Below are 14,013 nucleotides of genomic sequence, written 5' to 3' on the forward strand. Positions count from 1 at the left end.
GAACTTTGTTTATGCAATGTATTAGAGTCGCTAGCTCGGGGGCGGGGAGCGCGAGCATTTAAAGGGGAAGCAGCCTGAATCGGCACATATTTAATGATGCCCCAAAATACAGTTACAAAAATTAATTAAAAAAAAAATCTATGGGGTATTTTGAGCTGAAACTTCACAGACACATTCAGGGGACACCTTAGACTTATATTACATCTTGTGAAAAAGCATTCTAGGGCACCTTTAAATCTGAAAGTGCACCGTATATAAAGTTATTGTCTCTCAAAAGTAAGAGTCGACTCTGAGTTAATTAAATGAGTCGTTTGTAAAACGAATGTCACAGCGAAACATTAGCATATTGTCCGCCCACTTATTGCACGCACAGACGCCAGGGAAAATTCATTTTTTCAACAATACTACAGCAGTACAATCTTTTGTTGTGTTTCTGTCATTTTACTGATGACTGCTTCTCAAACCTCTGGGAGTTTAACGCAGGATTCACAAAACGCTTGGTCTTAAAATATGGATCAATGACCAGCTTGCTCCTCTGAATCTCAACCTGTGAGTATGATTAATAACAAAGACTATAGAATAACACAAGACGTGTCACTCGTATTGTTTTGAATGGGAGAAAGTGTAACGCGCAATATGGCGGAATAAGTCCCGCCTTCTAAATAAGAGCCAATCGCCGACTGGTAAAGTCATCGCGTCACTTCAGCTGCCGTTAGAATCACTGGTTTCTATAGAAACAGTCAGAAGCGTGCCTCCGAAAAGACGCGCATTTAGGTCTGCGCATGCGCATTAGCTTAATCCAGCCTGAAAAATAGTTTTTTTTGGCATGATTCGAGCGTTTAGAAAATAAATTTATGAGCCGGTTGTTGTTAGATTTCATTGGTGATTTCAAATATGAAATTTAATCGTAAGGTTGGCGAGATTTGGAGAATTTGATGTTTCACCATTCAAAGAGATAGGAGCTGCATGATACCCAGGATGCCCAGGATGCCCGAGAGGCGTTTCAAAGATAGCCGCCGAAGGGTCTTAAAGGGACTTTGTTAATAATTGATGTTTAAATTTTCTAGCGATCATTCAAAATTCGTAGTTTTGTATGTTATGTTGTGTAATGTACACCCTAGTCTGTCTCCTGCTAACCGGCTAACTCATGTTCTGTAGTTCTGCTATTCAGATGTGGGTCCAATATTGTCTAAAAATGTGTCGATTAATGCAGCTTGTCTGTCTTATTACTTGGAGTAATAATCAAGGATGGAGCACGGCTTTTTTTTTACAAAGTTTAATGCATTATCAGCTATTCACGTTTGTGCTCAGCTAACGTGGGAGTTTACAACATAGCTGTGGGTCCGATTCGCTTACATAACTGTAAAACAAACTGTTTTTTTCCTCTGCGTTTTTATTATTACAGTATAGAGTGGAGCTCTATCTGCGGTGCGCGCAGTAGACCAATCACAAAGGACTGGGCCATCAGACCAATCAGAGCAGTGAAGGCTCATGGAAAGGAGGGGTTTAGAGAGACTGATTCTTCAAACTGCTTCTAACGAATCGTTTACAAATCATTGAGAACTGAGGAGAAACTAAATGTATATTATGAGAAAACGAAAGTGTTTTTTGACCTTGCATGCATGTAAACCTGTTGTAAGAAACTCCCAAAACAATATTAGGAACCTTAAAGGCATAATAGGGACACTTTAACAAAAATACAGTAAAACAGTACTACAGTAAAATATTATTACAATTTAAAATTACTTGTTTTATTTTAATATATTTAGTCCTGTGATGGCAAAGCTAAATTTTAAGCATCATTATTCCAGTCTTCAGTGTCATTTGATCCTTCAGAAATCATTCTCATACGCTGCTTTGATGCTCAACAAACATTACTTATTATCAATGTTGAAAACAGTTTTTGCCGCTTAATATTTTTGTGGAAAAAATTTTTTCAGGATTATTTGATGACTACAAATCTTTTGTTAAATTATAAATATTTGCTGTCACTTTTGATCAGTTGAGTCTTTGCTGAATAAAAGTATTAATATGCTCAAAAAATATATATATATATTAATGACCCCAAACTTCTGTATGGTAGTTTGTGGACTACATATATTGTGCTGTTTTTGTCCTTGGCAATATTAATGGCCACGTACACACACTGCAGCTAAATTCCATTGTCATTTCACATTTTAGTGTTTAATCCTGTTCTGTACACACAGAGATCTGTCATTTACGGGAGTGACAACCACAATCTACAACCGAAAAATGGCGATAGTGACAACCGCAGTATATTGAACCGAACTGAACAACTACTTGTTAATGACGTATTTAAACTCGCATCAGGGATGTGTCTCTCTTCTGTATATGCAGTGCAAGAAAACCACAGGGAAAGAGGTACGAGCCTTGACTAATTTGTGTTGCCAGATCTTGCTAGAAAAACAGCGAACAAGAACAAGCCCATGATAAACTGAAATAAATCCAAATGCTTTACACTGAAAACAAGACCAAAATATTGTGAGTCGCGACCCATACCTGCACTTTAATAACTTACTTTAATAACTCCGTAAACTTGTACGGTTTACCGTACAGACACAGAAAGTTAGTTTAGGGGATTCACTCCTGAAACTTGACTGTGTGTGTGTGGGCAATAACTACCCACTTTTGTCGTATATAGAAAACAGAAGCTTGTTCAAGATTTTCTTGCATGTTTCACAAAGAACATAATACAAGATTGAAATGACATGGGAGTGAGTTAACGCCAAAACAAAAATCATTTTTAGGTGAATTGCTCCTTACAACAGAATGAAAAGGTGGAAGCTCATCTTGAATCCTGAAACATTAGGCCCAGCGTTTCACTCTGAGAGAAAATACCTAGATCATTTCAGAGATTACAGCCAAGCGGCCTCTTTTTGTCACCTAACAGAATCAGATTTTGTCCCTGGTGTCCTCTAAGCGGCTTGTAGCCTCAGTCTTTGCAAGATGATATATCTGATAAGGTACATTTTTATCACTGTATCATTCCAGCCCAGTGAAGGTCGGGGAGCATGTGGCCCTACAGGCGCATATCCTGAAATCACCACTGCTAACCTCAGTGCCATTTCCTCTGAACTGCATCCAGTTCCTAACGGCTAATGAAGCTAATGACATACCCGTCATCTATAATCAACGATCAAGCATCCACAGCTTACTGGTATCAAAAAGCCATTCATATTTCACATTGCTTCATTATAGGTTGGAAGTCCTTGCTAATGGCTATGCAGCTGATGCTAACGTGGCTGCATGAGGTATCCTTGGCAGTCTTCTGCGGATATTCAAGTAGGCTATCACATCAAGGCACTCATTGTCTTTAAAGTCTTCCGTCACTTGTATATAAGCTTCAAATTAACACAGGTAAAAGCTCTTCAGCGGTCTATGTGAGTTCCACAGGGAGGACACACAAAACAGTGTTTGTTCCTGAACTCGCTCTGACGTGAGCTTCAATGGGTCTCTTTGGAGCCCGCCTGATTGACATGCTGTGGACATTTGGCCCGACTGCATGTCAATGTGATGAAAGGACTGATACGTGCTGAAAGGAGGACCACGGGGCCGAATGGGACTAATGCCAAGAACTGACTGTCATAAAGGCTTGTGATATGGCAAAAGCAGAAACGGGTTCTTAAAATAATTCATGTATGGAAGAAAAAGGAATCTGTCCTATTCACAATAGACAAAAGCCTGTTTGCCAGATTTAAAATGATGTGATGAGGGGTTTTATTCAGCTAGAAAGGCAAGAGGAGAAACACTCATCACCATCATGACAGGCGCTGACTGGTTATTTCAACTGTCATGGAGAGGTCGACGTACTGTATGTAGCTCACTATTCATCAGTGCAACTGGCTACTCAACTTCAACATTAAATCAAAGGTGCATGCAATTCTTGAACACGAATAACGTGTAGCAATTTTCATGTGGTCTGATATTCAGTGGGCCCAGCCAATTCTGATAAACTGTTTACTGTGAAAAAATGTGACACATTTCAAATGAAAGCTGAAATATAGCATTGAAGACCATATTAAAGTGATGGTTCACCTGAAAATAAAATTTCTGTCATCATTTACGCACAATCACCCTCGAACCGGTTTGACTTTCTTCTGCTATGCACAAAAGAAGTTATTTTGAGGAATGTTTCAACTGTTTTTGTCTTTACATTAAAAATCTGTGGGATCCAAATAACATTGACTATTGATTTTCACTGTATGGACAAATAAAACATTTTTCAAAAATGCATCTAGAGAGGTTTAAAGGGGACACCTTTTCATAAGATGTAATATCAGTCTCAGGTGTCCCCAGAATGTGTGTGAAGTTTCAGCTCAAAATACCCCACAGATCATTTATTATAGCTCGTCAAATTTGCCCCTATTTGGGTGTGAGCAAAAACATGCCATTTTTGTGTGTGTCCCTTTAAATGCAAATGAGCTGCTGCTCCTGGCTGCTTTCAAGAAGAGGGCGGAGCTTTAACAGCTCGTGCTTCGGTTGCTCAACAACAACAACAAAGCTGGAGAATCTCATGCAGCCAAAAAAGAGAGACTAAGGAAGAAGTTACAACTTTTACAATGCAACTGGACGTCTCTGAATGGTTAGTGGATAAATATTAGGGCTGGGACGATACATTGTTTCTCGATCGATACAATGGCGCTCTAGGATAGTTTTTAACCGTACACTCTCAAAAGCTTATGAAGAAGACTGCTGGACAGCTCTCGTGCAATTCAGCTGAGTCATGTAAGTGGTTAAATAAATATACTTGCACCTCGGCTAAGAATGCTTTTATGATGCGAGATTTGTAATTCGCTTCAACCTTTTCGAACTTTATGATTGATTATTTTAGGTTTAAGTGGTATGTTTAAAGGAACTGAAAGCAGGCAGTGTACGAGTGTTTCTAAAGCATATATAGTATCGCCATCTGCTGTTTAAAAACTAAGCTCAGAATCGATTCGAGACAGAATCGCTCCAGATTCTTCGTATCATGAATCGAGATTCTATGTATTATACCAGCCCTAATAAATGTAGTTGCTGTGGAGTTGATTCAACTCATTGACTAGCATGTGCCGTCATGTTAATTTTTTGTGCAAAACCGTGTGGACGCCCACTATACATAGCGTACTTGTTTGCCAAAAAGAGGCATACACACCAGGCTAACGTTTATGATTGCCTTTAAAATACTGTGAATGGTCTAATATTTTTTACAAAATACTGCTTTAGAAATCGAGCTTACCAGGATCAACTTGCAGGCTATCAAAGCTAACGAGACTCTAAATAGTGTTCAACAGAACAGTTAGCATATTTTGCTCGAACTTTTGCCATGGCGTTACAACTGGTACAACGTTTTTGCTTGCGAAAACAAAATGACGCCGCCATGGGTGGAAACGTGCAGATTAAGGGGCGGTAATATTATAATAAGATCCCCTTCCTACATCACAAGGAGAGCGAAATCTGAGTGACTCGTTTTTCCACACTTGCAGAGAAAGGCTTGCCAAAACAAAGTTACCGGTTTATCCTTTTTTAAGTTTTCTGGGTTGGTAGATGCAATGGGGACCCGATTATAGCACTTAAACGAAAAAGTCAGCCACAAAGGAAACAGTCATATTTTCATGATATGCCCCCTTTAAAACAACATGACAGTCAGTGAAAGTGAATAAATGATGACAGGAGGTTCACATTTCCCTATATAAACACACTATATCATGGGACCTCGATAACTGAGCTTTAATTTAATGTAGGGGTATGATCCCATCACAACTTCCCCGTCAGAACAGTATTCTACAATCTGTCCACTGCAATCTAATCTTAACACTCCAGTCCTCTTGATTTTTACATTGTACAGCGTCTTGTCATGCATGTCGGTTAAAGCCCACTGTTATTAGAGCAAATTAAACTCTTTCATGTGGTAATTTGGGGAACAATTTTCCTTCCTCAGAAAAACACCTGTCCTACTCCAGCTAAATATTGTCAATTCCCTCCCACAAAAGTGAATTTCTCACTATAACTCCCTTTGTGGCTCTGCTCCCACATGCATACATCAAAACCCCTGAAAATAATCACTTTGGCTATGATGCAATGAATAATAGATTAAATGAATCTATTTGAGCTGTGCTAAACGGTTACTGTAGCTCTTCAGAGTCAAGCCATCTTCGGCAAATAATTCAGGCATATATCTAAGAAAATAAGAGTCTGTACTGCTCTGTGTGCCATTTCTGCCATGCATGTCATCTATTTTAGTATGATAAATAAGATAACTGATAATGATTTACAGTAATGGGAACTCATCTAAAAGTCTTATTAAAAAATATACAGCCCTTACATGTGTTATACAAAGAAATATAAATTTCATGGGTAAAGGTGACATGCTGTATTTTTTCTTTGCTCTGTTCAGATTATCTGACAGTATAAAAAATAGAAATGCAAAGTCTTACACTATAACAGATAAAGTGAATATTAAACATCCATCTCAGCTGATCCGATTTGCAGCAGAAATGCATGTGACCACATTGCACTTGTAGTATAGACGCTAATCTGTACTGATGTAAACCCAGACAACAGAAAAGGACCGCACACTCACCTGTCAATCAACCTCTGCATTAAAACAGTAGTTTTCAATCTCAGCTGAACACTTGTGACTAGATCGCTTAAGACGAAAGTTAATACCAGGAGTAAATAAAACTTGTATCCATTGTGGAGATGAGCACATTAAGGCTAAACATGCTGTTTTTGAAGAATTTTAATATCTTCAATGGTTGTTTATGTTAATATTTTAACATAAAGGCACAATATGTAAGATTTTTATATTAAAATAGCCAAAATCCACTTGTACAGTGTTATATATTTCGTTCAGCTGTGTACTTAACATTATCCTAAATGTTTCCAAGAATTTGTAAATTCAGAGAAATTCACAATTTTAAATAGTGCCCGTCCCTCCCTTGTCACTTGTCGCCTGTCAGTGACGTATATCTGCGTTATCCCTGGTTTCCACTTGTACTGCATAGTAACCATGGCAACAGACGCGGACAGCTGCGTAACGTCTAGTGGCACGCTGTTGTTGTTTCATTCAAACATTATGGACCATGGCAAGCAAACTTTGGGACAAAATGAGAAATAAAATGAGGATCAATTTCGGTGTGGCGTTTCCGCGATGGCGAGAGCTTTGTGACAATCTTTGACATGACAGAGACGCCGCTCTTGCACGTTTTTAGACAAGGTAAGCAACAAAAGACTAATCAATTTTATATAGCTCAACACAATGAAATGTTAGAATATCATCAATATGATATTCTAATGTTGATCTAGCTTACTGTTAGTCTCATACAGTCAACAAATACACAAAATAGCATTACAACTTTCAACACACTCAAATGCAGTTTAGTATGATAGTGTAACGTGAGACCAAGTGAAACAGTGCTGCGTTACCTCACAATTTTACCTCACAATTAGTTCACTTTCAAATTAAAATTAAAATTTCCTGTCTTCCTTTCTTCAGTCAAAAAGAAATTAAGGTTTTTGATGAAAACATTCCAGGATTTTTCTCCATATAATGGACTTCAATGGCCTCCAAACGGTTGAAGGTCAAAATTACAGTTTCAGTGCAGCTTCAAAGCGTTCTACACGATCCCAGAGGAGGAATAAGAGTCTTATCTAGAGAAACCATCGCTCATTTTCTAAAAGAAAATAAAAATTATATACATTTTAACCATAAATACTCATCTTGAACTGGCTCTCTTCTTATTGTTATTTGAATTCTGGCAATGTAGACACTGCTAAGTGTATTACTGCCCTCCACAGGTCAAAGTTTGAACTAATTGTTATATACTTGCACTAGCATACTGTATATGACAATTTAGTTCAAACTTTGACCTGTGGAGGGCAGTAATACACTTAGCAGTGTCTACACTGCCAGAATTCAAATAGAGAAGAAGAAGAAGAAAGCTAGTTCAAGATGAGCATTTATGGTTAAAATGTATAAAATTGTAATTGTTTTTAGAAAATGATTGATGGTTTCTCTAGATAAGACCCTTATTCCTCGTCTGGTATCGTTTAAAGCCCTTTGAAGCTGCAATGAAACTGTCATTTTGACCTTCAACCGTCTGGAGGCCATTGAAGTCCACTATATGGAGAAAAATCCTGGAATGTTTCATCAAAAACCTTAATTTCTTTTCGACTGAAGAAAGAAAGACATGAACATCTTGGATGACATGGGGGTGAGCAAATTATCAGGAAATTTTAATTTGAAAGTGAACTAATCCTTTAACAATTATTGACCAAATAATAGACAAAAATGGGCCCAAATGGGCTTGAAATTATAAATGTATGTCTGCATTACTGTATTGCTATTATTGCAGGTTGGAAACTTTTAATCAAAATTTACTCAGCTCTTCACATTCCTCCTGAACATATCAATCAATTAACAAAAACACTGATTTTCTTTTGTTCTGTTTCTTAAAGACCCATTCATTGTTCTCTAGTCCTGTTTTTTGTTCTTGTAACAAAAGAGGAAAATTATCAAATTATAATCAAACTGAATTTTGTTGCACTTTCTGGCTCACAAACTGCTCTTGGGTTTAGTTCTGGGAAGGTGTATGCAGCGATTAGAGGATAAGACAGCAGCCATGCACAATCGCCCAGATGAGCAAACTCTCTGCAAATGTAATTAGCTCCATATATTTCACACTTCCCTGTGACAAGAACATCAGCCATTACGTTAAACTTTCCTTTGATAGCCTCCCTCTAACAAGACCCTCTCCAATGCCACCCTATAAAAATGCCCTAAGGAATCCCCTAAAATGGAAAACATCGCTCCAGCCCCAGTTTCTGAGCTCAGCCTCCAAGTAAACAACATACTCTGCTTTGAGGCGCTGAGAGTCACTTAAAAGGCATCAGTGATGTGTACATGAGAAAGGTTTATAACACGCACTCATCTGGGAGATACTATAGCCTATATGACTCTCCTGAACTTGTCAGGGTGATCAGTCTACTCTGCTAGTGTCGAAGTATCTCAAACATCTGAAATATTTTCTCTCTCTTTATCAGAAGCTGTCTGCATGCTAAGCATTATGCACTGTTGTACTACGCTGGCAGGGTTGAACACAAACATGGAAAGGTTGCCTGTGTCAATCTCAGACATCAAAGGGCAACATTTATGATTGACAGTCAGCTGAGGCAGGAATGAGGATGTTTTCTCTGTTTGGCTTGTCTAAAAATTTTCAGATTAGCAATGTACAGGATATGTCTCATATTCCAATTCATGACAAAACATATGTTGTCTAATCTGTAGAAAACCATGTTAAAGGTAACAACAGTGGTGCCAGAAACGTGCTGTAAAAAAATGTGGTGATGATGCTTCAGGCAATGTTTCAACAGAAATAAACTAATGACAAAAAATAATGCAATAAACAACTTTAAATGCATATCCTTACAAAACTGATAACAAAAATAAGTGGAAACATAACTATTTAAAACAGGGACTTCTGAGAGCAATGAATAATAAATGAGCAATAAATAAAAAATTTAATCTAATATCATTTAAATCTAATATCATTTTCAATGTATTTGGTAAGGTAACTTCATTTTTATATTTTTCATTAAAATTACAAAAAATAATTAAATTAAGAATACATAATAAAAGCATAAATCTATTTTGTGAACACATAATGAGCACACAATAAACACAAAGAAGTGAAAATATACAAACTAATGAAGCATCTGGAAATGTGAAAACACCATGTGTTTCAAATTGTGTCAAATTCAACCTCAGGTGTTCTAGGACATTTTGCCAGCTTTGCAGTTCCACCTGCCGTTCTTCTTGACAGTAATCCAGCTGGGTTTTAAGACTGTATAAGAGAAGACACGTTTACAACACCAAAATGTCTGAGGTTCTCCTACTTGACTATGCCTACAATATTTCACGGGCACAAATAATCTGTGCAGAGTCGAAAATTCAGCAAAGCAACAAGGTAGATGGAAACAGGTCGCGTGCGCACTGCAGAGGTTTGGCTTTGTGAAGAGTAACAGACCTATGAGATATACATTAATATAGAACTTACAGGCGTATGTCATGGCAAAGCTGCTCCCCGTGTCCACCATGTCCACTTGTGGTACCAGTTTAGGAACATCATTGTGTTGAGAGAGCGCGAAACGGAACACGTCGTATTCATGGGAGTCGGTTGGAAACAAACCTCCTGTCGAGATTACAAAAAAAAAGTAATTCAGGGAAAATAACAACAAAATGGGAGTATTCAAACCCAAATGGCTAAGTGTGCCTCACACTGTGCGACGGAAACTTTAAATCACTGTCAGGATACGAACAATAGCCGCCTAATAGCTACTCACCTATGTTGATGTTACTTGGGAAACTTGAACATGAACACAACCCAAGCAAACCGGTTAAGAGAAAGACGAAGCTTTGCCGCATATTTCCGTTTGCATTTGAGAAACTGAGAAAAAGCCAAATGCCAAACATATATGTATATCCCAAAGTCTTTGCTTCTTCACTCACACTGAGCCCATAGCGGTAACACAGAGCCAGCAGAGCGTAGAGAATCCCAGTCAGTCCTGTTGGCAATAGCGGTGGTCACTGAATAAGCGTGTCTCTGACAGCCCTACTTACAAATGAACACTCTCTGTAGTCTCAGCAGAAGAAAGAAAACGAGGTCTTGATCGCTTTCTTAACATCACCGCGCGCTCCCGGTAGGTTGTTACTCTACTCACTGTAGAAGACCAACTGACTGGGTAAACTTGAAGCCGTGCGCAGACTGTACCATTTTATAGAAACACGATTTTCTCCAATTGGCAAATGTGTAGCTATGTAAGATTATTACAATTTATACTAGAAAAAAAACATTTATTTTGGGAGTATTAAAAGGGAGCCTTGAGTCTGATAAACATGTCAAAGCTTCTGAGCAACAGAACATTAAGTGGGACAGTTGGTGGAAACGATGTTATCCAACAAGAAATCAAACACCGATTTAAACACCACATTTTTTTCTGTGTGTGTCAATGACAAATATTAATATCTGAGAAAATACTTTTTAAAACATGTAACAAGTTCATAGAAATAAAATGTGTTCATATTTGTGTAGTTGACTATCATGTCAATAAGTAAAAAATAATATACTTTAATTGTACCCAAATTTTCAACATATTTTTTAATGTAATAATGTATTTGTTTACAAATATCATTTTATTTGTGAAATGTGACATTTTGTGTACATGTCAAATAATTTCATATAATGACCTTGACATAGCCTATGAGGGTCTAAAGGAGATCTCTCAATTAGGCTATATCAAATTCCTTCAAGTCCACATTTTTTATGCTGCTATTTCTAATATTAAGTCCAATTAAAGACTGTAATTGTAATTGACTTTGTCGCAATTACATTTTAATAACTCATTTCAAATCAGGAATAAAATCTGACTAAATTTGAAATGATATTATTTATGCATCTTAAGCTCAAATCACTCTGAATTAATGAGCATGTGCATCCATTCTAGAGTAAACAAACAGGCAATTTGTTCTTTTAACTTTAAGCCACACTGAGTTTGGCAGAAATAAATAGCCTACACACATCAAGACATCTCTCCAGTTAGGTCATCGCAATGTCAGACAGTTCCGTTGCCCCTTTAGACTTCTACCCAAAATCTGCCGAGTATAACTAAAGGAAGGCAACTGTTTTTTGGTTTGTTTTATCTGGTTCATACTCACTCTGAGCCAGTGCATTTAATAATAACCCTGACCCAACATCTCTGTTCACAATACACATTTTCATAAAATCACATAGCTGAGCCCACAAACACTCCACTAAAATAAAAATGATGCAATGAAACCCCTCTAATGAATCTGAGGTTCGTATTAATAATTGCATTGCACACAAATATAGTAGAGAATGGCACAGATTGTGCCTTTACCGTTCCATGAATTAATAAATGATAAATGCACATTGTATTCACATCTATATTGCATGCAATGCATTACAGACTGAAACTGTCAGCACTTTCTTAATTTAGGCTTTTCACACTGTTACAGTGAAATGCATAAGTAAAAATATGGCCCATACACACACACACACACACACAACAGAGTCCATGATTTTATCCAAAGACAATTATTTGAATTGATTTGTGCACCTCTAATTAGTTACAACACCTATTATCTAATTCATATTCAGTTATCCAAGTATGCTCTTAAAAACTACAGTGGTTTAATGTAATCCTAACATTGGGCTGAAGATGAGGGCTGTCCACTGAGATTAGATACATTAACAGTGACATAACCCTATAAATTAAGACAGCACAAATGGCTTCATCAAGTTCAGGATGTAATGACATTAACATCCATGACACAGACCAATTACAGTGTGGTGGAGCTCCAGTCCCCCTTAGCTATACCAACAGAAGGAACTCCTCATATCCCCATGGGGTTTTTTTTGTTGCACTGGCAAGTGCCAAGAAAATGCCTTATGGGAATCGGGAATATGAGTTACTTCAAGTTAGTTGAAACAAGAAAAAAATGAATTATTAAACACCCATAAATAAAACATTAATGTTGTAAATAAAATAAGTAAGGTTTGCTTGAGTGCGTGGTTATGCAGTTTGTAAACTGGGTGGCTTCAGAATTTAATTTGCTTTGTTTGAGGAAAGTGTCCACTACAACAAAACAGTGACCATTTCAGTGTAATTTTTTTAAAACACATGCATTTACTGAATATAAAAATAACTTCACCATAAAAAAGTAAAGTGACAATATAGCAAGTAATATGGGAGGCATTTTGGTTACTGTATTTTGTTTTTTGTGTATATTCAATACAATATATAAATATATAACAATTATTATGTTTATAGGTATTAAATTGATTTATATTAAATGTATATTAAATATATATTACATTTATACTAAATGTATTATATATAAATTATTATAAAATAGATAGTTCCGGCCCTTGATTCTGATTGGTTGAGCCATGTTCGAAGTCCCGAAAACATACGGCTGACTGCATTACATGTATCACTGCGCCACTGAGTGTCTTAACAACCACTCTTAGCAACATAAACATATATTTGTTCTCAATTGATTTTGTTCATTAAAGCTTATTATATAGAAGAGTATTGCGAGAGAGATAGAGTAACCGAGTTTATTACCTGCATTCAGATTTAGCATTTTCAGTCCTATGTTCATAATAAAAAATCAGTTTAAATGTCCGCTGCGATCTTGTCCTTTTAACTTTTAATGGGTTTTCCGGTGCGCTGCTGACACTGACAGCGCTGGTCAAAGCATTGTCATTTGCGTCTTGTTCTGTGTTCACAACAAGTTTCAATATAAAAGTGTTTGCGACTGAGTAACTCCATGCCGCCATCTAATGGCATAATAAATTTAACTTCTGTTGCTGTTCACTGTCCGGGACTAGTTTTTCCAGCGGAAGGAAGGCTTTTAATGATTTTACTTCATGAAAGTTGCATTGATACATATTTTTATGGCTTTAATAATTGTATCGTATAGTAATCATTTTATAAAAGCAATAAGCCCCGTGAAGCCGTGGTTTACAGTGAATTTAAAACAGCCTAAGGTGCGTTGTTAGACACGACGCGGAGCTTATTGCTTTAATATAATATTATATACAGTATTTTGTCAATTATATAAATATGTACATTTTTAAATAAATCATTTGAGCTATAAATATTTTAGTTTTTTGTTTTTCCACAAGTGATATAACAGAAGGCCACATGATGATGTATATTTTACAATATTTTACTGTAAAAATATATGCATTATTTTTTTTAAATATAACATATCTTCATAAATAGAAAAATAGAAGATTTTCCATATTAATTTTACATTCATATTTTATAGCAAAATTGCAAGTATTGTAATTTTACAAATGAAATAAGTATTGTCTTACAGTTAACAATCAACAGGTTTTACTGTAGCATTTTTATTCTTTTATTTCTGTGAACATTAAAACATTTTCATAGCAGGGTGTTTCTAAAAAATCCTAATTCTTGACT

At 36.6% G+C, this 14,013-nt stretch overlaps 1 protein-coding gene across 7 annotated transcripts in view; it reads right to left on the reverse strand.

The window, feature by feature from the left end:
- gria1b (glutamate receptor, ionotropic, AMPA 1b) overlaps positions 1 to 10,869 on the reverse strand; it is a 70,294-nt gene extending 59,425 nt beyond the window's left edge. For 2 of the 7 annotated variants that reach the window (XR_007181302.1, XM_048166572.1), the window contains exons 1-2: positions 10,345 to 10,869; positions 10,059 to 10,193 (exon numbers count right to left, since the gene is read on the reverse strand). Coding sequence is in view for 5 of the 7 variants with exons in the window: in XM_048166572.1 (XP_048022529.1) it covers positions 10,059 to 10,193; positions 10,345 to 10,474 (265 nt within the window). In the remaining 2 variants the exon portion in view is untranslated. The remainder of the gene's footprint in view (positions 1 to 10,058; positions 10,194 to 10,344) is intronic. The other 5 variants (XR_007181303.1, XM_048166569.1, XM_048166568.1 and 2 more) reach the window with 5 other exon arrangements.
- Positions 10,870 to 14,013: the final 3,144 nt, after the last annotated feature.

The sequence above is a fragment of the Megalobrama amblycephala genome, linkage group LG18, assembly GCF_018812025.1.
Source record: "Megalobrama amblycephala isolate DHTTF-2021 linkage group LG18, ASM1881202v1, whole genome shotgun sequence".
In the NCBI taxonomy this organism is placed as follows: Eukaryota; Metazoa; Chordata; class Actinopteri; order Cypriniformes; family Xenocyprididae; genus Megalobrama; species Megalobrama amblycephala.